Source organism: Centroberyx affinis, unplaced genomic scaffold (genome assembly GCF_046629955.1).
Source record: "Centroberyx affinis isolate AG114_WGS23_722 - 3 ecotype Tasmania unplaced genomic scaffold, CSIRO-AGI_Caff_v1 ptg002313l_1, whole genome shotgun sequence".
Taxonomy (NCBI): Eukaryota; Metazoa; Chordata; class Actinopteri; order Beryciformes; family Berycidae; genus Centroberyx; species Centroberyx affinis.
This window is the reverse complement of record NW_027280584.1, coordinates 123,516-149,915: the sequence shown is the minus strand read 5'-3', so window position 1 is coordinate 149,915 and position 26,400 is coordinate 123,516. Positions and strand designations below refer to the sequence as shown.

Sequence of the window (26,400 nt, the reverse complement as noted above, 5' to 3'; positions counted from 1 at the left end):
CTGCATGAGCTGGTGGAAGAGAATCTGCTGCAAGAAAGGAGAGAAAGACCTGAGACTGGAATCTGAAGAGAGGGTCTCACTGAAATAGACAGCTAGAGAGAAAAGCTGCAAAGAAAAGTATTGATACTTGGATTTCTTGTTGACTTGTGTTCTGTTCAGCCAACTTCTCCATTTAGCACTGTCCTAAACAAATCTCACAGAATAATGTTTGCATGTAGCTAAAGCTCTGGGGGAAAAATAATGAATTAAGAATAAATGAATAAATGAAGCTTGAATCACATTTATAAAATTAGAAAATGATCATATTGCCCTCTGGTAGTTGCCAAACCAAAAATCCTTCACCCTGACCAAATAATATGCTATATTGTCAGTCAGTATCAGTCATGGGGTACTTGCAGAGATTAGGCTATATCAATTAAGGCGGGACTGGAAGTTTTGATGGTAAGTGATGAGATGCAGGGACTGTTGCTTCACCACAGGATTTAGTGAAATGACCCCCTACTCTGGTATGAGGGGTGGAAGTAACAAAAATTAAATGCTAAAAATAGATGTGATGAAAATGCATGTGAACTGAAAAACTGAGTGATAAATAAAGTGATTTGATGCATGTGAATTGAAAAAATGAGTGATAAACTGTCAATTGATTTGATAAACACAGAGGCATTTTCATCATTTATCACCACTTTCTATCATTCAGCATTGCCATATTTATCGTTTAAGGCGAGCCCCAGAAGGGTGGAAGAAACAAAAATGAACTGATAAATTTAGAGGTGATGGAAATGAATGTGAATTGAAAAACACTGTGATGAAATTGCATGTGAACTCAAAAAGATAAATAAAATGATAAATTGTCAAGTGACTTGATAAATTCAGAGGAGATTGGATTGTATGTAGACTGATTAGGTCATACTACCGTCATACTATATATATTGTACATGTTTTGCTCTTTTGATAGAACTGCTGTTATGCCTTGTATAACAGACAGGAGATAAGACATGATTTGACCTTATAAGGCCTTACATGTCTTTTATTCAAATCAATCAATACAATTTTCTATGTAGCAACTTACATATCTTTTGGACGTTTTTTATACATTTTAAATGCTTAATCTCTGTAAAATGAGTGGTTACTTATCCATATATTGCAGATTATGAAAACTCCTTGCATGAACCTTACATGTGCAATTACTGCAATATTTATATGTAATATAAATAAAAGTTTTGGATGGATCGCATAAAAATCTTGTGAGATCTTTATACATCTTTTACATAGGTTAGGGTTAGTCGTATGTGCCATATATTTAACACCTTTCACATCTTATATGTTTTTTTTATGCCTTTCTATGTCATCTCTGTTAGATTACTGGTAGCCCAGTCATATATGGCAAATTTTCTTCATTCCATATAAGTATATCATATCTTCATTTACTTCCATGTTTTAGGTAACTTTTTTTTTGGTAGAACATATAAAACTCTTGTGACATTTTTGTAGTCCTTTTTCATATGGGTTAGCACTGCTGCATGAGAGAGGGTGCATTAGAGAGAGAGACAAGAGTAGTAGATGCAGGAAAAGCACTCTATTTCCAGCATTCCAGTCCAGAAGGTTTTCACATCTTTCTGTGATCAACAAATGCCAGTTAACATCATCTTATCCCATCTCAGCGCCAAGGCGTGACTAAGCAATAATAATAATGCTGTGCTCCTCTCCATTTATGTATGAATCTAAAGCCAGTGTAGCCAGAGGAGCCTGGTGCCAGAGCCCTGTCTGGTTTTGCATGACGCCAAGCAGGTAATTCTTCAATATTGAAGCCATAATGGTGTCAACTTCCTCACAGATAATGGTAAAGATGGAAACAGCAGGCACATGGTCCGTTTGGGACCATCCTGCTGAAGGTCTACGGAGGCCTACAAGGGACAAATGGAAGCATAACTGCTAACAGCTAAGCTAACAGTACCTGCTGAGAAGTGTCACCAGTTACCAGTCTCACTGCCAGATCTCACTGAAGGTCAAATGTCCCACAATGATAAGTGAAGAGGCAGGTAGCAAGTTTACTAGTTTAATAAGTTTAGTCGCTTGCTTCATCAATTCCGCCCTTACAAGATTTTTTTCTGGAATGCGAGGGGGCCGTTTTTAAACAAAAATGGAAAGCTACTGAATGGGCCGGGAGGAGCTTCGTTCTACAGCTGGCTGCTGTGTGGATATTGGTTTATGTCATTATGTCTCAATGAACTCTCCACAGGTCTGATATTGCTTATTGCAGGTTTAACCCTCTCTCCTAATAAAGTTAAAAAGTGATGTAGGACAGAGAGCGAGAGGCCAAACGAGGAGACGTGTGGACGGAGGGATTTCTACTCCTGCGTAGTTTAACTGGGCGCCGGCCTGGAGGTGAATAAGCAGACACACTACTATCTGTGCATGTGCGTTTGTCTGCGTGTAGCAGTGAGTATATGTACAGTACGCCTCCGTGCATGCAAAAAAGCCTGCGTATGTGTTTGTATGTGTGTGTATTGCGAGCCAGCTCCCCTTTCAAGGTTTTCAGACAGCCATGCTAAAGAGGCCTGGCCCGGAGGGAATGGCACGACTTAAGACATTGATGACTGATGACATTAGCAGAGATCAGACAGACTCCACAGTCCTCCCCCCCCACCACCACCCCCAACCCCCAGAATGTCTGGAGAGGAATATTTACATGGCAGGATTAGCTTTCCTTATAAACCAGTCACTCCACAGCCACTCAGCCAACCAGGGCGCAGGCTTTCAAAGGTGCACTTCTAACCCCCCCAACCACCCCCTGCGCTCTCCCTTGAGTCTATTATACACACTCTTAATGACAATTTAATGAGGGGGGGGGGTGACTTAGAGAAAGATGTAACATGCAACTGTTATGCTATGATTTATTAGCCACACTGAACGCATTTGCATGGACACAGAAACAAGTCACATCTTAAGGTTAACTGTGTATGTGCACCTTCATATCTTATTCATCCAGTATCAATGTATAATATGATCTCCCTGTATATGCTGTAATGAAGAGAATAGTAGCACGGAAACCAAGAGAGCTTCAGTATCCCTGCTAATCCTATCCAGGTTCCTCATAATTGGGACAAGATCTTATCCAGGTTGTTAAAAAACAGGATATAAACAGGATATGATGTTTATATGAGCCAACTCTGACTCAGCACTCAGTGTCATCATACACTCCAACATGATGGTCATGTGTGTGGCCAGAAATATCTGGCACAACACTCAGTTAGTGTCAGTTGGTTTCACCCAAAGGTGCAATCTTACATTGAAGCTGCACTATGCAGGATTTTTATGTAAAAATCCATCCGTCTTATCAGGCTAAATGACAAAATGGGGCTGCAAGTCACATCAAACACATTACACACACGTCACAATACAGGATTTCTGGGTACTGAAGTTCAAATTTTTCAACCAGTTACCTGTTGGCGCCATTTGGAGCCGCCAATGTGTGAAGTTACCTAGTGTCGTTTGAATCTATCATCCTGAACGTCTCTCACTGAACCACCTGGACATTTGTACTGCACTTAACATTAGACCCAGGGGGAAATGCAGCAACAACGTGAACAAATTTCTCCTAAACCAGGCTTATTGGCTTCAACTGGGCGTGTTTGCTGAGACAGTGAAAACAGAGATGGCATGGAGAGAAACAGGGGCAGCTCTTAACCGCACTCGCTGAAGCTAAACAGACTAGTAATTGTCAGAATGCATGACAACCAGGAGAAACAATCTGGACAGCAGAAAGAAAACATCTCTCTCCTGCAAGAAAGCATCCTTCTCCCGCAATGTTGTTTGCCCACCGCATATACTATGACTTAGGCAGCAGAACAAGAGCCGGTGGATTCACGTGAAAACGTTCAACCGTGGCAATAATTGTGAGCAATTTAATACATTCATTAGTTGAAGGGCAAAGGGCACCATTATTCAGTCTGAGCAAAAGCACCAGGGGGGTACGAGGGGCTGGGTTCCTACAAATTGGCCTAGATCAACATCTTGATAGCAACACACACTCTGCCCGCCCAGAGCTTAGTTAAGCAAACTGAGAGAAACTTAACCAATTTCCTCTCAGGAAAATATGTACATTTATTAAACTAACAACATCACACTCTGTGCATCTGAGAGGATGTTAAAGGGGGGAAATTGAGTCAGCAGATTAACCTTTCAGAAGAGCAGCTATGTTACCTTTGTATTTCACATGGATGTTGTACTGAACATCGGAGCTAAATGAGTAGGCTGCTAAAAGCTGGACTCCAACAGGCTATCACAGAGCAGATCAAAAGAAACAAAACAGCTGATCTATGCTAGAGCCCTGTTACCATCTATATTGGGCTTTCAGGTGACGTAACGCCAGAGACAGTACAACATGGAGGAGATGGGGCACTCTTAACAGTTTCGAATGGGAAAATCCATAATGCTAAAGATGGCAGCACCCACTGTATAAGGCATGGCATCAGCAACACTGGCCAATCGATGCTTTGTGTGCACATCATAAAGACAATCTGCCAATCATACTTCCAGGTTCAGCTGCAGAACTGTTATTTACAACAGCCACCAAACATATTGAATGAAATACCAGTTTGAAATGACAGCACTTTTTACATTTTACCGTCAGCTCCCTACTGTGGACCGCATCCATGACATGACTGTTTACATTTCATCCCATGGCAATGAGAAGTGTATGGGGCTGCCGTAAAGCAGACTGGTCTTGAATGTCGTAGTTTGGTGAAGCAGTGGATGGCGAATGCATAAAAGCATTGGTAAGTGGAAAAAAGACGTTTTTCTCTTAATGAGACTTTGGTCCTCTGGCGGCCATGTTGGAGGTCCTCAGCTCTTGGGCAACAGTGGCTGAGAATAGCTGATTGCATTTTTAAACAACAACTCAACAGAACAGAATAAGCATGGTTCATTTCTGTGCTGATATTGATTGGAACTGATCATTGAACTGATCATTTAAATCTCATTGATTTTATGTTTAGATACATCAGCTTGTTAGTTAACTAGCCATACTAGGCTATCCGGTCAGTTAATCATCACTGCCTTGATGTTAAAACATCTGATTTGCGCACTAGCTAACGTATCTAGTTGAAGCTAGAGTTAGTACTAGATTAATAGTCGCATTTTAAGATTGGTTTCTGGTTAGTTAGCTAGCCAACAAAGCCAAAAAAGAGCTGTTCAGGTTAATTAAGCTGATTCTTCTCAAGCTACAACTCGAGCTTTTGAGTGTTTTGGAGTAGAGACTAGGGCTAAAGACAAGACAGTTTACTGTGTCACAGTAACCTACATTTGGAAAGAAATCCACCTTATCACACTATTCACCTTTACTTAGAACATTACTAGATGGACCTATACCCACACCATTGCAATCGTTTTCAGGCATCTCTATTTCTGGCCCAGTTAAACGTATATTTAACCATTATATGTGCACAACCAATTCTCCATGATGGAACCAGCTGTGGTTGCCAGGAGATTTGTGACACAGCTGTACAGCCTCTATTGTGATGGTGGTGATGATGATAATGATAATGATGATGATAATGATCCTAGTTTTGCATTATGCTTGTGTGTGTGTGTGTGTTCCACATTAGTGCCCAGAGGAGTTTTCTCAATCAGCCAACACAGGTGATGGTGATGCCGTGTCTACATAGGAAGAAAAACATGTTTGATCTTTAACTTTATCTCCCTCACCAGTTACACATCTGTCAATAAAAACAGCAGGGAACCTCTTGGTATCCCTTCAGTAAATATTCAGCAGAGGATTAGCATATTACTTTACTCTGCTGCAGTCTAACCCCTCCACTCTGAATCCCATAGACCTGTGTCTATGAGATTCATATTTGGATGTCTGTTTCTAATCATCCCCGGGCTGTAATACAGTGTGTGTGTGTGTGTGTGTGGGTGTGGGTGTGTGTGGGAGAGAGAGAGAGAGAGAGAGAGAGAGAGAGAGAGAGAGAGAGAGAGTGTACATGTGAGGTTCATTTTCATTTATATCCAAATATCTCCATCAGTATGAAATTTAATGCAGTGACCAGTAATGCAATATAAACAGGACCATTCTCATTCTCTCACTGTTAAACTATAGAACTGTAAAAATGTTTCAATAGAACATTTGCAATGAGACAGGCCTTACTATAAAGACCTATAGTAAACCTATAATACATTTTAGAAGGTCACTATTAAACTATCATATAGGATATGACTTCAATTCCCTACAGGAATATTAAGGGATCCCATAAAGTACGACAAGGTCACATTAAACTCACTATTGAGCACCACAAACACACTATAAATAAAATCAAATCCACAAAATGTATAGTAGAAACTCGCTGTTTGAGTCCATTTAGGAGGATTATAGGAATATTATAGTGATAAAATACCATAAGGTATGATAAGGCCACTATAAACTTACTATTGAGTACCACAGACACATTATAAGTTCCTATAGAAATAATGTTATAGTGATACCATGGGAGATTAAAAGATACCATAAAGTACCATAAGGTCACTAGAAACGCATTATTGAGCATCACAGCCATTGTAAGTTCCTATGGTAATATAGTGATACTATGGGAGATTAAAAATAAATACCATAAGGTACCATAAGGTCACAATAAAGTCTCTACTGAGTAGGCCAGCTACTACAACTTCCATTGCCTTTACCTGGGCGAGTTGCTGAAGAACTCCACAGAGTAGCCGAAGTAACTTCCCCGCGGCCCGGTGAAAACGACGCGTTTCTCCGTGTCCAAGTTAAACGCCGCGCAAAGCTGCACCAAAGCCACCACTACAGGTACGACCAGCACAGTGCCGTGGCAGCGTCTCCCCCACGACCGGATAGGTGAAAGTCCAGGAACGGTGCCCATCTCGTCTTTTGCGCGTCTCTTCTTTCATTGAGCAGCTGGAGCGCAACACGCATCATCCGTGCCGTCCCTGACTCAGGGGGGTTTGGGTCCTAATCATAAGTTTTGTGAGTAGAATGAATCCCCCCCCTTCAGCTCCAACAGGTCCAGCGTACTGATCCGGAGTGGATGGTATAATGTAAAGAAAGGCAACACAGAGGGGGAAGAGAGTGAGGGGGAGAAAGAGAACGAGAGAGAGAGGGAGGGAAGGAGGACAGGAGGGGGATCGTTGCAGCCTCATTTGGGGTGGAGCTTTGGTTATTACAAGAGATTTGTCTGCTCCATAAAGAAAAACGACCTGTAGTAATCCTGTAGTACATTTTGGAAGGATACTGTGTCACATATATTCAGCAAACTATAAGTCAGGCTAGGAATATTATAGGAATATTATAGTGATACCATAGGCGACAAGGTCACTATAAACCCATTAGTGAGTACCACAGACATACTATAAGCTCCTGTAAGATTATTATAGGACTATTATAGTGATACCATAGGGGAAAAAATACCATAAAATATGAGGAGGTCACTTTATGGTCCCTATGGAAATATCCTAAGTATATACCACTGGATATATATATATATTGTTTTATATGTGAGATGCATGTCACATTTCCAGTTTGTTTGGAATAAACAGAAGAAGAACTGGCAGTGAAAGCCATCACGGCTGAACAGACAAAGAAAAGAGCGCCACCTACAGAAACTCAAACTGCATCAACAGAAAATCCAAGCTCCGCCCACACTGTTTGATTGACAGGTGGTCTGTGGGAAGAGCAGTGCAGAAACACCACAGCAACGAGCGCTGAGTAACAAGAAAATTAGAAAATTAGGAACTCATGGACTGCCACTTTAAATGAATTGTTTGGCGACTAATGGCAGTGATAGAAATGAACAAAAAGGTGGGTGTCCCAGCAGATAATATGAATGCCTGGGTACAAATGAGCTCACTGGCTTTATGGTCGACTAAAACTAGCTAGATACACTGTAGTCCCTCTCAGGATGCCTAATGTCAAGATGTTCTGGTTGGGTGCTAACATACAGTACATGTCGAGGCAGAATTCAGCCTGACTAAACATGAAAAACCCATAGACATCCATCCTCAAGTCTGCCTCTCATCACTTGGTTGGAACAGAACTTGCTGTCATGGCAGACAGACAGGCAGACAGGCAGATGTGATTGTTTGTAGGGCTTCTTGTGTGTGTGTGTGTGTGTGTGTGTGTGTGTGTGTGTGTAGCCTATAGGAAATGGAAGGCCCCACATTTGAAGAACTCTGAGTCATGATGCGTTACCTGCCAAAGGCAACAGGACTTGGACAAAGAACGTTTTCTCTCAGTAAAAACAGAGTTTCACATGGCACAGAGGCAGCACAATGTGCCTCGTAGTAACTGATAATGTAATAACTAGTCAAAATATAATAATAAGATTGACTAACAGTGTAATAACCTGAGTCATTACATTCTTCTTATTCTCACGAGTTATTAGATTATTTGTCAACATCAGTTAAAAAACCTTATGAAGTATAAACGCCAACAATGCGATATTATGTTATCCAGCAGTTTATCACATTAACAGGTTTTATTACATTTTCAACCCATTTAAGGGATATTTTATTACATTTTGGCAAGTTATCAGCAGTTATTACATTATCAGCTGCTACATGCCTCCCCATACCCAACAGTTCACTGTAATATTTAACCAGAGTGCCTCTATAAGGTGTTCCAGTGGCAGCCATTTGGATTCTGATTAAAGGGGCATTATCTATTACTAATCTATTACTTTTATCGCCCTCTATTGGCGACCAGTAGGAATTGCAACAACATTGTTAGAACTTATCTTTTCCTACACAAGTCTCTGGCACAGACCCTCATCCCTGCCTGTCCTGTAGTTGACACAAACAATAAAGTCACATTTTCACACTATGAGAGGGGTAAGCTAGCTAATTACAGCAGAGATCCAACAGAAACATCCAGTGAAGAGGTAATATATCACCACGCTAAATACTGCAATAATAATGGCTTGAGAATAAGGCAAGGCATCATCTGGTGAAGTAATCACTGAGTCACTGATATTGATTGATAGTCATTTTGTGCTATGTGGCAGCAAATATCGTACTTATTGCCCCTTTAAAGTCATGATGAAATATGACTTTTTCATCTTGTTAAATAATTCTTTGTATCATGATGCACTTTTTAACAATAAATGCCAAAAAATGCATACCATTTTTATTTTCTTGTGTTTTTATATCAAATTCCCAGTATTTTAAACTCCCGGACAACAGTGTATCTTGATGGTGTACCATAACCTTTTGAACTTTTAACACTTCTGAACCATCCCTGCCTGGGTTATGCCCCACCCCAACATCCTGTTTCAACCAGAAATATGTCAAATTGCGGACGCAAGACGCCATCGAAAACACCGTTTTCTTGTGACATTAAACTTTAAACGAAGTTGGAGAAGTTTGATTAAACTCCCTTCTTCTAGGGGAAAGACTTTCATTCATTCAAATCAAGAGTGAGGTTCTGCAGGTTCTGAGCAACGGCAGGTCAAACAGTGGAAGTGACTGAGGATGAAGTCTGTGCAGGGAGGGGGGGGGGGAACGCAGTGTCTCTTTACTTCTTTCTACATCACAGTGGACTATTGGACCACAAACCCCTGACCAAAGACTGCTATGAGGGATCAATCAAACTTCAAACGTCTGTTCCAGGGAAGTGATATCACCGTCCGCCCTGCCTCCTTTTCACAGGAGGAAAAAAGGGGAGAGCGGGAACACGGGTGACCTTTGCTGATTTGGCGCGGGACGGTGGAAAAAGAGCATGTGCCAGGCTACAGCCAAAGCTACGAGGTTGCATGCTGAAAATGAAAGTGCTGTGTGCAGGCTCATCTGAAAAGCCTGAGAAAAGAAAAAAACACACACACACACACACACACACACACACATACACACTGGAACACCTATTTCAGAGCTGTTTCTGCAATTATTTTGCAATGCGAACGCTTGTAAAGTTTAAGGGGTTTTTCATTTTCCACTGGTCAACTCTCAAGCCGTATGGGGGGATTTCATTTATGCTTTATTACAGCCAAAAGTCCACCCCCCCACACACACACTCACACACACACACACACACACACACACACAGGACTGTCTGTGTTGTGTCAGAGCAAAAGGTGATAAAAGACGTAACGCACACCTAGTAGGAGTGTCTGCACTGAAAGATGGAGGAAAGAGCACTCTTCCTGCCACACACACACACACACACACACACACACATATACACACACACCAGGCCACCTACTCACACAGGAAGCCACAGGATTACCACAATTAAAACAACAACATGGCAGCTATCGTGGGACTGTTGGGGGGTTTTTGCTGTGTTTGCTGAAGTCACCGTCTGGGTATTTACAAAGCCTGACTTGACTCGCCTCAGAGGGCGAGGAGCAAACCATCCAAGCATGTTTTCTTTGTAACCGACAAGGATACATAATTGATCAGCTGCCATTTATGTGTGCGTGAGAGGAGACTGGGCCAGAGCATAATCGGTGCACATTTACACTCCGGGCATGAGTTCACAGGGTAAATATCTTAGCGGTATTGTGCCGGTGATATTATTGGAGTAATAACCACGACTTTTTCATAGAAATCAACAGAAGAAGAACTGGGTGGTTAGCATGAGCAGTGATAGCCACCATGGCTGAACAGACAGAGAAAAGAGAAACTCAAAATGCATCAACAGAGAGTCAGAGGAAAAAGAGCAGTATGAATGCAGGTCTATGGTCTGTGGTATGGGGAGAAAATACCTAAACGCGAGAGAATGGGCTTTAGCAGGGTAAGCGTCTGCGTACACAGGGACAGCGCCCGCTCTGATTGGCTCCTGACCTCTTCTAGCATCTCTTCTCCATGAGCTTAAACCAGAACCCAAGGGCAAAGAACGTGACCCGGCAGTGGTTGAAACTCCATAGGTCTCCCGGGGGTCCCTATCCGAGTTTATCCATCATCGGCCTTGTCAACACAGCACTACTTCTTAATGGGCCCAAACACTAATACAACAGTTAGTGCCTGTGTAACCCACACGCCCATTCCCCAGAGGAGCGGTGAGGAAAAACTCAAACCGCAAACAAGCAGAGCAGCACGAGGGTAACGGAGAGAAACGGGCCTCGGAGAGATCTTCTCGCCCGGAAAAAGGCCCCTCATTGAGAAAAAGACAACTAACAATACATTGTATTCATGTTGGAGCGGAGCCCAGTGTCCTCCAATGTGAATATCACCTTTCAGTATTAACCTCTCAGCAATGGAGCGATTCTATAAATAACAATCTCAGTTACTGTTTGGTTTCCACTCTGAAAGGGGGGACTTGTGTGTTCGCCGTGTGTCCTGACTTGTCCCCGGTCCCTGTGAGTGTGTATTCCCAGAGGCTGTTTGAAATGTGTTCCTGTCCAAAAGCTCCCGACGCTGTGACTTTGTGACCCGTGTGAAACGTCTGGGCGCGAAAACAAACACACATCTTCTATCGCCGTCGTTGATGAAGGGGTCGGTCGATGAGGATGTGGGATATTATTCCAAACTAAAGCCCTATTGCTCCGTCACACCCGCAGCAAATTGTCTTGTCGCTCATATGTCAAAGATGCTCGGACATTCATACATAAATTCCCGGTTTAGCGGATGAAAACGGGAGGGGAAGCAACGTCCAAGGAAAATCTGCATTAAGGAAATTGAGGATGGAGCAAGCTGAGAGGAAACGCTGCATCAGTGAATGATTACTTCATTATTCCTGGCTTGATAAGAATTACCAAGGAAATTGATAAGCTTAAATCACTGTTATCAACAGGCAGCCATGCCTACATCCACCTGAAAAGGCTTCCTGTAACCAGAAAGAGCTATTTAATGTGGCATATGACTTAGCATTGTGTTCAGGCCAAACCATTTCCAGAAAGGGAAAAATGTTCTCCCCTGGCTTGCAACAACAAGTCAAACAGCTCTAAATCAGAGGCCACGTACGTTGTAAACCACTCAATACACTTCATGTCCGGATGTTGTTTGGCAACAGCTACAGTATCAGAGCAACCTCTGACTTTACCCCTTCTGCTACTATGAAATACAATATGTCATGCTCCTTCCAGGAATCGAGGGCAAAGAGGAGTCCAGTCCAAGTCCACCCAGAATTACATTAAGTCCCTGTGTCACTGCAGTGACTTCATTTAGCAGGAATGGTGCGGAATGAGTTTTATTCCAACAGCAGAGACTTTGACAAAGAGCCATGCGGTTCTACGTTCTCGCCTGGAACGGAGAAGACCCAAGGCACTTTTTCATTCCAACGCTTACTCCTCCTGCCAAGCTATTTAGCAAGACAGCACAACTCTCTTCGATATCGTCTCTTGCCCTTAAGTTGTAGATATTCTGGGAAATGCACTTTTGGAACTTCTGTTGCATTTTGCATTTTGGATAGATTTAGCTTAAAAAAAAAAAAAAGGTAATTCCTGAGACAGAGCAGAGGTTGCACATTGGGCTCTGTCAGTCAAAAGGAAAACACTGACTTTTGGGGAATTTGACCCATCTGTCTCCTTACCCCATCTATCTGACAAGAAAATTGGTAGCAAATCATCTCGGTGTCTCCAGTAGATAGCTCTGTCTGGTGCACATGCTAACACTTTAGCGTACAGTGTTAAGTAATCGTAGATGATTGGATAATGCTAAAGTATGAAGAAGATAAAGCCAGCCAAAGTTGGTATTGTTTTTATTCTATGGCCTGTAGATTCATAACTTGCTTCAGAACTAAACAAATTCTCAATCTTCATCATTAGTAAAGTCCATTACAAATCAACAGTGCAAAAAACTTAAGCTGTCTGGCTAACTTCACTCGCTGATGTAAACAAAACGTACATAATCAAAATCTCACGGGAGGGGAAATTTAAAGTGAATTGTCTTTGTTGAATTTTATGTCTAATTTACTAATCCTCTAAACAAGCCTGGCAGGTTTAGACATGTGTCATTAAAATTAACTAACCATCCATTCGAGCTGCTACAAGTTCTCATTTTAGGATAATGCTAACCGCCTACAATTACTTAAAGGAATAGTTCACCCAAAAATGAAAATTCTGTCATCATCTACTCACCCTCATGCCAAAAGAAACACAGGTGAAGTTTGTTAGTCCATATAACACACAGGGAGGTTGCCAGCACAACTTGGTAGCAGCCTTCTCCAAAACAACTGAAGTCAATGGGGACCTGTTCTTTAGAGTTCCAAAACAAAAACAGCCAAACAATCACACTGTGAACAGAAAGACCTAGACACCATTATTTGTTGCAAATCAATCAGCTGTAGTTAAGATTTGCACTAAATGATGGTGTAAATATACTGTAGGTCTTTTTGGAACTCTGAAGAACTGGTCCCCACTGACTTCAGTTGTTTTGGAGAAGGCTGCTATGGAGTTGTGCTGGCAACTTCACCTGTGTTTCAACTGGCATGAGGGGGGAGGAGATGATGACAGAATTTTCATTTTTGGGTGAACTATTCCTTTAACATACTGTAAGCTAAGTGTTAGCATGTGTGCCGTACATCTACCACAGTCACAGAGGTGATTTTGGTGCCAATCCTCTCGTCACATATTGGGTAAGGTGAGCAATGGGACAAACAAGTCTGTGTAGGGCTTGAAGTGGGACACCTTCCTCACCAGTGTCCTCACTTTACTAGATGACTGCTGAAACGACATGGGACTATAGTGAAAAAACACCATCAGTCAGAAGTTGTGATTCTGCTGCTTTCTAGTGCTACCAAGTCCAGAGCAAGATAGAGCAAAACTCCACGGATCATCGAGAAAATTACAGATCAGGTCTCTACACTGTAAAAAAAATAAATATTATGGTATTCAACATAAGTTTCCTTGCTGTCAACTCAAGATTTCAAGTCACAACTCATAAACTTGTGATTACAAGTTATGAAGCTGATAACTAGCAATTGTAAGTTATAACTGACAAACACATGCATATACACTGAGTTAGTTTCACTAAATTGCACTTTGAGTTTTTACTGCATGTGCTCATCCTTCTGGACAAATATGTAACCCACATGTCAGAAATACAAATTCATTATTTCAACACACTTACTTACTTATAACTTTATTAGGGATCTTTACAAAACATCGGTATAAAAAGGCATCTTTTGTTTCACAGTGTTTCATAGGAAGACTTTGAAAATGCAAACAAGGGCAAAATACTGTAAATCATACATAAAACCAAACATTTGTTAACAATTCAGACCTCTCTCACAGAATGTTCTAAAACTCGATCACTATTGTCCAACAAGTTGCAACATCGTAGCATGTGAGAAACCACGTGGGACTTGTGCTCATTTGTTTGTACAGCTTCTGCGCCCAAAACATATGGGTTCACTCCCTCTCTCTGTGTGTGTGTGTGTGTGTGTGTGTGTGTGTGTGTGTGTGTGTGTGTGTATGCCCGTGTGACTGTGAGTCACCAACAGCTCGATGGGAGAAGAAATGCATCAAGGCGAGCAGTGAGTATTGCCTCATTCCCCCTGAACAGGCTGGATGAGTTTTTCCATGAAGATCCCAGAGTGATTTTCTAGATCCTTGTGCTGGTTCCAGCTCTCCTCCCTGATCCCCTTCACCAAGCCCTCCTGCTGTGAGATAAAAAAAACAAAAAAAAAAAACGTTGCAAAGTCACTCACATGTAAGATCATAAAGGAAAATATCATCAATTAGATCAGAAAAGATCATCAATTTATGATGTTCATTGTGTTCCAGGAGTTATTTTGTGATCAAGTGTTGTGATTTACATTTTTGGTGAACCCACTTTCCTTCAACCTTGTTCAGCATGAACAAAAAACATGCCAAGGTGCAATAAAAGGGCAGACAATGACATTAAATGTGTCATCTTCCAAGATCCTAACTATGGCCTTTCTACTGTCACTCTGCAGTGATGTGGAAAGTGAAATATACTTTACAAGTATACAAGTTTACAAACCTCCTGAGCGCCTGCGAGCACGAGGATGATGTCCCCCTGTTCGAACTCCAGCAGGCCGTCTTCTGATGCTGCATGACTCTCTAGCGCCACCCCCTGGTGTAAAACACAGCTCACATCAACATCACCCAATACTAGGGATGGGAGTTTTAACTTCATCGCCGATTAATCTAAAGTTACGCAACTGTCTTGGTCTGAACAACTGGTCTGAAAATAGAAAGACAAACGTGCAAAGAACCGAGGTGATGAGAAGTGGCAATTTTTTTTCCCCCTAGAATGTTTAATAAACACTAAATACATGAGGGTCATTTTAACATGAGGGTCCTTTGATGAGCAATTGAAATGTAGTGCTTACTCCTGCAGCTCTGCATGCAAGTCCCATTTCATTCAACTGACTAGTAAATAAAGAAGGGTGAACCTGCACGAAGCAATTTGTAAATCAGATATCAGTGTCGTCCTCCTGATATGATGGATATGATGCAGTTTGATTGATTACATATTAATTATATTACTGATCAAAACTAAAGTGGTTGTCTATGGGAAGCCCTTAACTAACTAACTAACTAACTTTGAATTAATTCAAATTGAACATTTTGATCAGATTATTATCCACTGGAGAGTTTTAGTATCCCGTGTATTCAGAGGCTTTTTCACCCTGGCAAGAATAACACTGAATACTTGGAATATTTTGGCAGAAAAATTGTCAAATTTAAAGACACTGTATACTGGCACACAATATCAGATAGCAGCTTCAATCTAAAAACATTCTTATCAGGTTTCAAAAACCCATATTGGTCTAACCCTAATATCAATTGATTTTATTTGACCTGTTGGGGATACTCATGTACTATTTTACCTTGTAAAGGAAGCCCGGTGGATTCTGGGAATCAGAGTCATTTCCTGATCCATTCGTCTCCTGGTCCTGAGACGTTGCCTCTTCCTTCTCTTGCTCCTGGTCGGCCTCAGCAGGGGGTGGGGAGGGTCTCTCTGAGCGGAAGGAGAGGCGAGGGGCCGGGACCGGCGGGGGTTTGGTCTTCGCCTCCTGCGACGGTGGTTCACTCGCGCCCTCCTGCTCCGGACTCTGCGGGGCGTCGCTGTCTGCAGAATCGGAGGGACCGGACACTTCCTGACTCGCGACCTCCGACTTTGGGACGCCCACCCCAGAGTCGTCCGACCGGTTCATGCCGAGCTCCGCCTCGGGCTCGGGCTCGGCCTCGGCCTTGGGCTCGACCTCGAGCTCGGCCTCCTCCAGGCTTTGGCTTCCTGTGCTCCTGTCGCTGTTCTCGCTGTCACACGTCGACTGCCTCTTGGGCGTGTTGGCGCCACTGGAGCCGAGGTCCGAATCCGACGCGGTGACGTCTTTGGACGGGACGCCGCCGGAGCTCTCCTCCGGCAGGCCGGTTTCTTCGGAGATGCTTTGATCCGGCGGACTGGGGGAAGAGGGCCCGGCGTCTTTCCCGTTCTCGGTGGAGGAGTGGATGGACACGTGGTCGGTTGGGAAGGCCGTGTTGCAGGGGATGGGGTTGGAGATAACCAGGGACTTCCTCTTCTTCGACTTGGTGCTGTGCCAAGAAAAAGATGAGCAGAAAATACTTACTGTTGGACTATAAATTTACCAGAAAACAAAGGGCAAGTTTTCATTTAAAGTCCCTGGCAGGTAGTATATCCTGCATTCATTCAAACCAACATCAACCGAACCACATGTATCAGGTATTAGAGCAAAATGCAATGGAAGCTTTCAAACACATCTTTCTATATTTTGGAGACACCCCATCACATTTGCTTTTGACAGGCAAGGGCAACACAAAAAACATCATTTTGTTCAACGTTTAAGAAAATTCTCCATTAGCAAGTCTGTTAAATAAGTCCGACAGCAACTTCAAATTATTTCCTTCATGCCATTGCAAGCTCTGTACTTACTGGTATACTTTGTTACCCAACAAGTATTTAATCAAGTTTAATACTTTGTGTTAAAACAGAAATGGAAACATTAAGTGTGCATTATTTACTTGGGTATTTAGGTTAGTCAGCTACTACCGCTTTGACCAAGTGAGAAACCATGAGAAACGCTGTGATCACACATTAGAAAACACGTGCCGCCCAGTACCTTACCTATTGAGACCCTTGATGATGAAAGCTTTCCCCGAGTGTTGAGTCTCCAGTTTCTTCATCACATTGTACAGGTCGTGGTTCAGCTGCAATACAAAGTGAACATGATTGCGCCTTATGTCTTATTAAAAACTGGATTTCTCGCCCCACGATATATTTCACAATACTAGTCTGAGTGAGAGAAAGCAAGAGGATCGTTGTCATATCTTACCACACTCATTTCCTTATAGAAGACGTCCCTCAGGTTTGATATGTTTTGGACCACTGTCACATAGCAACCTATTCGGCTGCACAAAGACAGAAAGCTTTCAGTTCATTTTGTGCCGACACCACATGAGCCTCTTCATTAAATTAAGTGTTCTCAGTATGTGACCCTAAATATTTTCAGCTCATACATATTTCTGGAAAAAAAATCTTGAACAGCTACATACTTATGGACAAATTTCTGCATCTATGCTACTTCCATCTGCAAATATGATCTGATAATGTGAATAGCCTACGATGCACATAGTATACAGATTTTCGAATCCCCTTTTTCGCAATCCAGGATCGGACTGATCTTGCTGACGTTGAGTCAGTTTTTCAAAAACATTAGCCGACGGGATAGTTCTGATCCAGATACTGCAAGAAGATTACAGAAACCAATCCAGATTTGCAGTCCTAAAACAGACCTTGGACTTGCCATCTGTTACGATAAGGCAACAACGTGCTGTGAGGCCAGAAAGACATGAGTGAACTAACACATGAAGGCCAATTCTGGAATCACTCTTGGTGTGGTTTTCAGTCTGTAACACATAGAGTTTCCTGCCAAAAGGCAAATGATGTGACATCCTACATGTCTGAGAAACTAAATGTGAAATTTCCTATCAAAGAGTGTGTATGTGTGTGCAGTCAAGGGCGTCCGGAACTGAATATGGTTACGCTAGATGAACATTTTTTAAATGCTTTTTGAAATACCCAATTTTTCAGATTTAATCCAATCCCATTAATGAAATCCTATTAGAAAAGTTTAGAAAAACTGGACCCTGGACACGTGTTATTGATATCTGAAATTTTCTATAATGTGAACATCTTACAATTCTTATTTGCATGTACATACAGTATGTTTTCCCATCTGTATACCTGACAATGGGCCTCATGCAAGAACCACTCATACGAACAGATTCCTTCTTAAATCACTTGTAGCGATTAAAGAGAACTTGCCGCATTCACCAATTTTCTCTTTTCACGAATCACGTACAATCAACCTGCCGTTCTCCAAAGCAAAAAAAACTTTGTTGTTGACTAATGGATTGTATCTCTGTCACTTTGAAGAAACTTTGAGTTTGAATATATAAATTGGCATTGTATATGTATGTATACGTAATGTATATTCATGTTGAGATTAACCAGTACAGTGGTTATAGTCACAGGAAAAATAGCAAGGCAGCACTGTTGGATTTTTCAAAAGAGGGTAGTGCATAATTTATTTTACCGGTGCTGCATAAAATCTCATAAATATCTATGCGGGTTACATAGTAGTCTATAAGCATGCTCAATACAAAGAGAAACCATAAAAACACTGATAATTGCCAGGTTATTTGACAAACACTCAGGCGAGACTAAGGCAAGTTTAGATTGTATTGGGGAAAATACATTATAGAGGGTGATAAATCTGATTTATATTTTACTCCAGTTGATAATGTTAATGTGGGTATGTGCAAGTGAATCTAAATTTTAAAGAGAAATGGTTTTAGGTCTTACCATTAGAGTCATGCATAGGCCTATTAACATCACATTTTTTGGCTTCTGTAGTACCACTAGAATATTCCTATCGGGACTTATAGCTTTGTTGTGATATTTATTTAGTATTCGTCTAAAATGCACAGGAATACTATAGTTGTTTTTCGTAAGAGAACGCACAACAGACAACACTGCAGTAACAGCACAAGTTATTTTCTCCCACTCCTTGGCTTTAGCAGGGCCTTTGATTCCACTATTGACGCTATTAAATATTATATGCTTTCGTTTAGGCTTATTTCTGATTGTATGACTTCAATATCAGAACTGGTAGACTTCTCCTTAGTCTTCCGTGTCATTTTTATGAATGAAGCTTCCCGACATATGGGCCGGACTAACCGTATATGGCATTATCGGGACATCAGTTATGCAAATGCAAAAAAAATGCAAATCTGATCGCAACGCTAAGGCTAAATTTACAGCATCTTGTTCATATGCTCCTGCTGTCAGTCAACCCTACCTCTGATAGAGAACGGGCAGCTCCTCCCTCAGCTCGTTGTTTATCTCCTCAAAGACGTTCTGGGCTTTGTTAAACTCTTCCTCCGCCTGTTGGACAGACATTTGAACAGCAGGATTTGACAGCAGAAAAAAAACAAAAAACAAAAAAACATCAAAACTTAAGCAATATGTTTTCAGCCTTACATTCTCCACCTTTGTGCTATGCGTTCTGTAACACATGTACTACCTTGGCTATCTTGGCATCGTCCTTTTTCTTGGCACTCTGCAGCGCCTCCAAGTGGTGACGTGCTGAATCGTAGTCCACGAGTTTGCGACCGCGTTTAGCGACTCGTTCCTGAAAGACAGGGGGTGAGGCAGAAGCAGTAGTAGTAGAGCCATTTTGCCAACAGTTTTATTGGATCTGAATCGAGTAAAAAAAACTCAGGCTACCTTGACCTCAGGGAACTGGCTCGTATAGTTCTCCATGGTGCGGACGATCTGATCACTCACTTTCTCTTCATAGTCATTCCACAGCAAGTCCTCACTCTACGAGACAAGGTTGGTAGCTGGGCATCACTTCAAAGCAATTGCAACATCTCTTTCAAACTGTTCGACAACTTTTAACCCAATCACAAACTATTTGCACCGTGGGGGGGCGTTCCACAAAGCAGGCTAAGAAAAGCAGGGCTTCATAGGAAAAGCCTGACCCGAGTTAACCTTACAAAATCGATCTGGGATCAAGTGGTTCCACAAAGCCAACTTCCAGCCAATGTAATCAGGTTTGAACAATCAAGACTTAACTGAACTGGCTTGAACAATCAAGATAATTCCGCGTTCATGGTTTAAAAACTGATCCAAGATGTCAAGCGGGGATGACAGAGCCAACTGAGCCACCAATATTTTTATTCAGCATAATATTTGATGGGCATCTGTTGCTCTGCGGCCGTGAACATCGCGGCTCTCTCTTTAAAAAGGACTACAGAGACTTTTTGGGAGTTTGGCCCATCGGTCACCTTACCCAATATGGTGCAAGAGGATTGGCCCTAAAATCATTCCTGCGTCTCTGGAAGATTGCTCTGTCCGGTGTGCGGAACCTCGGACTGTAACTTAGCTTGAGATGCTTTGTGGAACCAAATTTCCTGAACATAAGCCTGGCTTACTGAAATAAGCCTGGTTTAACAGGTACTGGGGCTTTGTGGAGCAGCCCTCAGGTGTTAGTTCACACACACACACACACAAAAGCAAATCCGGTAGGAGAACAACTACGCCGTACTTCTACAATGACAGACAGGTCTTCTACTCCATTCCAGTCCGATTCGTAGACGTCTCTCAATGTCTGGGACAGCCGCTTGGACGACTCATGCATTGCTGTGGAAAGGAACAGGAAAAATGTGAAACAAATCCTCATGCAACCCTACTCCATAATCTTAACCAGGATCAACATGAGTCATGACCACCAACAGTGCATTGTGATGCTATTGTTTTTGGGATTTGTGGCGCTAAGGCAACACCTACGCTGAAAAGGTCAAAACAACAACTGGTTTCCTGACAGGAGCTCACAATGTCGCAGTTACAGCTGACAACAGTAGAAATACAACAGTTTCTTGCAAATGAATCATACATGCATTGCTGTGTCTGCTGTTTTGATTGCAGGCTTGTATTTGTTCTCTTACAACATGGCAACACAGACAGAATTGCAAAAGGCGGCACAAGGTCTAAGAATAGAGAAAATTCACTTCTCTATTCACTTGCTCTCCCGGGCAAAAAGGGAGGTTTCAAAAAAAGTCCAGTCATCAGCAAATAGTCACTTTGTCAGTGTACTTTAGAGTAATACAGCCTGCACAATAGGGTGGGGAATTAACACCCGCCACCCGCAAAATGTGGGTGATTTTTTAGCAGTGGCTGGTAACACAGTTTCATCTCCCTCAGTGATGCTTATGCACTGCCCTGTGTTTACATCTGATATGCCTTTTTTTCTCTCCCCATGACCACTCCTGGGCGCCGTACTCCCAACGTCATTTCAAAACAAATCTTTTCGATATGAAATCTCATTACCAGGGAAAAAACACCCCTGCTTTGTCAGTTTAGCTCATCTGCCCTGAGGCTAGATAAGAGCGTCAAACTGGAGGCGGAATGTGACGACAGATACAGATAGTAAGAGGTGGTGCTCTGCAGCAAGGGGTAGGAGGAGACATCTGGGCCAAAGGGGAAAAAAGCGATATTCCAATAAGAAGTGGTGACACCGATTTTAAAACGTGGCTGGTAAAAAAAAACATGTGAGCAGGTGGTAGAATTTAGGAATCTACCAGACACGGTGGCTACTGGCTAGTGGATCAAAAAGTTACTTTGCCACACTGCTACACAACTAAAGCGACATTTCTGCATTCATGGAGTTTATTTTACTCAGCTAAAAGGGGCATTTAGAATGACTTTTACTGTTTCGTGGCACAAAATTACTATAATATATCTGTGGGGGTTTGATTGCGTTGTTGTGATCAATACCAATGACTCAATGATTACTTCACCAGCTGCTGAGATTTCAGGCTTTCAAAACTCACTTTCTGGCCAGTACTCTGTTTTGGAACAAAAGCTCCGCACCCATTGGAGCTTTTATGATCCCTACTGGTCACCAACAGACACCGATAAAGCTCATAGATTACTTAATGCCAGTTCAAGCCACCGGTTATGTCATTATTTGGTTCAGTCTAGAGCGTCGATATATATGATGATATGGTTCACATAAGCAAAATCATGTTAAATAATCAAATTAATGTTCATCATATTGAACCGAATGGTAATGTTTGGTGTGGTGTCAATCTAAACTGAAATTTTCACATAATATTCCTACCATACTTCATTTTGTCTGAGTTTCTAAATAAAATTTGCTTGTTCTCATCAGTTCAGACAGTAGAATTGTGTGTCTTGATATCCCAAAATCACCATATCATCACAACATAATCCCACTGAAAGACGATAAACAATAATATTGAATTATCGTCCAGCCCTACTGGAGGTTATAGCAGGAAAAACAGTTTTCGGAACCTACCTTTCACCGCTGCATAGTAGGCCTTGACATCTTTGAATAACCTGCCTCCATCAGTCTGTGTGCAGAAAAGGAACGAATATGCAGTCATAAGTCAAACCAAGTAATAGTATCTCTGTGGGTAATCTGAGTCAGTCAAATGCCATCATTTCCTTGACAAAATGATTGCAAAATGATGCTCTTTATGCACATTTGAGATCAGTCTGTTTGTAAATCGGTTTTGTTTGCAGTATAATTTTGATACGTTCCAAGCAGCATCACGCACAAAGAACCGAGATCTCCGATCACAAAACACAGTGGGAGATCAGACCACATTGCATTGTTGAGAAAGTAGGGAAATAAGAATCACAACATTTTATGTGGCGATGGCAGTGGTGTTTGCGAGTGAAAGGGTTGCGGCCTTGAGTTCCTTCCTGTTGCTCTTCATTGGTTTCAGTCAGTCTAATACGTTGCTGATGCATTAAACTTGGAATGAGCAACTTGAAGCCTCAGAGAGAAAAACACTGGGTTAAGTCAGTCGATTCATACGCATGCGAATAACCCTGAAAAATGGATAGCTTCTTAATTCATTTGTCTTTTAGTCACAAGGGCGATGCCTGTCTACAGATTTGTGGAGGAAACATAGCAAACACTGTTTATGCACTATGGATAAGAAAATTAAAGAGTAGCTGTCAAAGCCATGCACATTATCTGAGCGTGTGGCTTGGCCTCTCACCACAAGGACGGCAAAAAGAAAACATTCTCATTATTCAGACTCAACAATGCTTGGCTTTACTGGGGAGTTTTGGGAAGGGGCATGTGGGCCAGAATAAGCGCTTTAGCCACAAAAGCAGATTAAAGCAAAGACTTTGTGTAGTTTGCATTGTTCTAAATGCAGCAATGGCCGCCGACTCAAGTGACCTTAATTTCACTCTCGGTGAGAAGTGAGTAATAACAAAAGCGAGAATCGGTCAAAATCATATGTCACTAACGGAAGCAACGGTTAAAGTGGCAACGTGCTTTGAATGCACTGGCACATAGCACAAGAATAGCATCTAGAGAGGGCAGGTTCAGGTTGTAGTCTTGGTGTACCTGCTGTTTGTTGAGACTCTGGGAACACTGCTCAAACTGTTCATCTTTGGTCTCCATGGTTTTCCCCAGTTTCTGAAGGACCTGGGACAGAATGGCAGATTTACTGTGAGTGACAAACCTATGCAGCTGTCTGTTTTCTACATTATATTCTTTTAGGTTTCTAGGCCTGCATCAACGATTACAGACTAATGCACCATATACTTTCCTATGGCTCACTTACAGCAGACACACACGGCTGGCTATTACAGCATCCTTCACGGTCTACTGAATGCAACCGCTTGGAAGACTGAACGAGAAATTGCTTGACCTTTAACTTCAAATCCACAACAATGGGTCTCACTATCAAGGCTGCTCCTCCCATTTTCCATGATTAAAAATCACTGTGTCCCAAAATACCGTTTAGCCTAGCAACTTGAGAGTACATGCAAACTTCAGCCACACACTCTTATCTGTTTTTTTTTTTTAGTCTGAGCAGTGAAATGCAACAAGCAAACCACAAACGACTGAGCAGGCTCAGCAAGTGAGGGGAAGTGCAGAGTCAGGAAGTGGCAGCTTTTGTGTCCACACACAGCTGTACAGTACTGAATCACATTAAGGTACTCCCATAGGGAAAGTCCACCGTGTATTTTTCTAACATATCAGGCTACCAGACAAAAGAGGAATCACTCTTATGAAGCAAATTCACAACATAGACTAGGCTTTGAACTGTTGAGCTCATTAGACTATGTGGTTTATAGTTCTGGACATTGAACTGCCAGTCTAGGAAACTTTCCCTCTCTGTTATGATCTGCATCAAGTTCCTTCACTTTTTAATGATCCACATCAGACCATAGACTCCCATTTGATAACACTTTGTCCCCCCATCTGAGAGCTGTTTCGCTGTTAGATATGACTTGGTACAGAACTATATAACAGATAACACTGGGTACAGTGCAACCTAGGAGCAAAGCAGCCATTCTTATACATTCTCTCATTGTACTCATTTTTAGTGAGTGACAGTGAAATTAAACGAATCCTCATTTTCTCTGCGTACTTCCTGGAAACCTTTAATGGACCCCTGGTGGTCCCATGACCCTAGTTTGGGAACCACTGGGGCACAACTTTTAAGACAAGCTACAACTGGTAAAGCTGCCTCAAATATGTCACACTGCAAACGTACTGTGTCTCTACAGGTAGGCTAATTGGTAGAAAAGTGTAATAAAGTGTGGTAAAGCAGGGCTCCAAAGCAGTTTATACTGGCACGGGTGGATGCTGGCTGAGTAAACAAGAATGAAGGAGGATATCTCATAGGATGTAAGCTTCCCTATTAACAGAAACTGATGACAAGCCACTATTGCATGCCTCTAATATCTGAAGTACAGTTTATACAAGTTGGAGGGCCACAATACAACTTCACACAGACAAGAGTTGTTGCTCACCTTCTCCTGAGCTCGACTCAAGGACTTTTGGACCCGTTTGGCGAGGAATCCAGCTCCGGCCTGGATGTTTGGCCCCATCTTATTCTCTGCCATCGTGAATTTCTTTATCTTTTTTTTTTCTCCCCGCTGAACCCACGCCGCCGCCTCCCTGCTGCTTCCTCTATCTGCCTCGCGCACCGCTGCTGCAAATATGACTTCAATTCAAGACGATGGAGGTGGAGCAAAACAAATGTCAAGACGTAGGAACACGCGCGCGCTCGCGCACGCAGGCAAGAGCAGTTAGCCTATTAGTTTCTTCTTGTTCAGACTTGCCAAAGGAATGTGGGAAATATCTGTGATTGTCATCTGTGGAGGAAATATTTCCTAAAAGACTGCAATATAGCAATTCATCTCCACTCCCACCTGCAGTCCCGCTAAAGTGGACGTCATCCTACGCAAAACCACCTGGCAGCTCACCTGGAAACTATGCGACTCGATTGCTTATGTCCTGACTCAGATGATGTGTCAACACTTCTTCAGAAACAGGACGTGTGGCAGTCCATCCGTGGAAAAGTAGTGGTGAAAGCGATGCTGCCTTCCAATATTCATTGCGGCCAAGTGAGCCGTCTCTTGAAAAACCATGGTCTAGCCAGCCGCACCTTGTATTCTGTTGCGCGTCTAGTGGTGTCTTTACGGTACCCACCCAGCCTTGAGTCAAAATAACTTTATTGTCAAAGCGTTTTGGGCAAATTAAGCGGACCTTCGCAGCTCCGCCCATAACAGCTGATTAATAATCGCATACTATTTTATTCTGGTTGTAAAACAGTAATAATTAGTGTGACTGAATTTTTAAGGCAGTTAAATATCGCTTTCTTGCTTGTTTGCTTGCTTGAAAATCTCAATCTGATACCAAGACCATGTGAAAACAATAAAACCAAGTCTGAAACAATAATAATGCTCCAACATTTTCACTGCAGCATTTTTGAAAATAACCCGAACAGTCCCCGCATGGCTGCAAATTTGATTAAAAAAACAAAACAACAACAAACGTATTTTCAATAATTAGTTCAGAATTCCAATCCTCTTCTGTGTCCATGCTAAATATGAACACATTTTACTGTCATTTCAGAGACATTGTTGTGTGGTCTTTATGCTGGTCTTAAACAAGCTAACTTCATGCAACTTCTGTTGGACACTCTCCTTTAGGACACTCTCCAGACGGAGAGAGAGACTGACCGTTGCACTTGTATTTTGCCTCATGATTACAGGTAGCCTAATGATTGTTCTGTTTCAGTTTATTATATTCATCTATAAGGCTCCCTGTTCCTCACATCTCTACTGTGTTTGGAATCCAGTAATTATGCCACCAGATCACAGGACTGCTAGACTGGTTTCTGAGTCTATGCACCTTATAAAACATGTGAAAACATGTGCAACTTTGTGGTGTGTGGATTGTATGGATCTTGCTGTCCTGGTGGGAGTGCCGATTAAAACACTGGAGAGTGGATGGACTTTAAAGCTTTTCATATTTATTCAAACACAAGAGATGAACGATATGGATGAATGTGAAATCAGGATGGTTCGAAAAGGTAAAACACATCAAAAGGAATCACATACTGCTCTTTGACTGAAGTTGGCAGTAAGCTGGAGGTCAGCCCTACCCTGGAGACTGCT

The 26,400-nt window shown here is 42.1% G+C and overlaps 2 protein-coding genes across 2 annotated transcripts in view; both read right to left on the bottom strand.

Moving 5' to 3' along the window:
- Nucleotides 1-7,038, bottom strand: part of LOC139655603 (integrin alpha-5-like) — a 41,982-nt gene extending 34,944 nt beyond the window's left edge. Inside the window, exon 1 of the mRNA XM_071533043.1 lies at nt 6,679-7,038. Within this exon, the coding sequence (XP_071389144.1) occupies nt 6,679-6,878 (200 nt within the window). The 5' untranslated portion in view covers nt 6,879-7,038. The remainder of the gene's footprint in view (nt 1-6,678) is intronic.
- A 6,445-nt stretch (nt 7,039-13,483) lies between these two features.
- bin2b (bridging integrator 2b) lies at nt 13,484-25,170 on the bottom strand. Its single transcript, XM_071533053.1, has 12 exons — nt 24,748-25,170; nt 23,330-23,410; nt 22,262-22,316; nt 20,489-20,583; nt 19,666-19,761; nt 19,463-19,570; nt 19,238-19,323; nt 17,210-17,285; nt 17,002-17,084; nt 15,746-16,451; nt 14,893-14,985; nt 13,484-14,548 (listed from the first exon to the last, which is right to left on the bottom strand). Exons 1-12 carry the CDS (start codon nt 24,838-24,840, stop codon nt 14,435-14,437), a joined length of 1,686 nt encoding a protein of 561 aa, XP_071389154.1. The 5' UTR covers nt 24,841-25,170; the 3' UTR covers nt 13,484-14,434.
- Between the last annotated feature and the right edge of the window lie 1,230 nt (nt 25,171-26,400).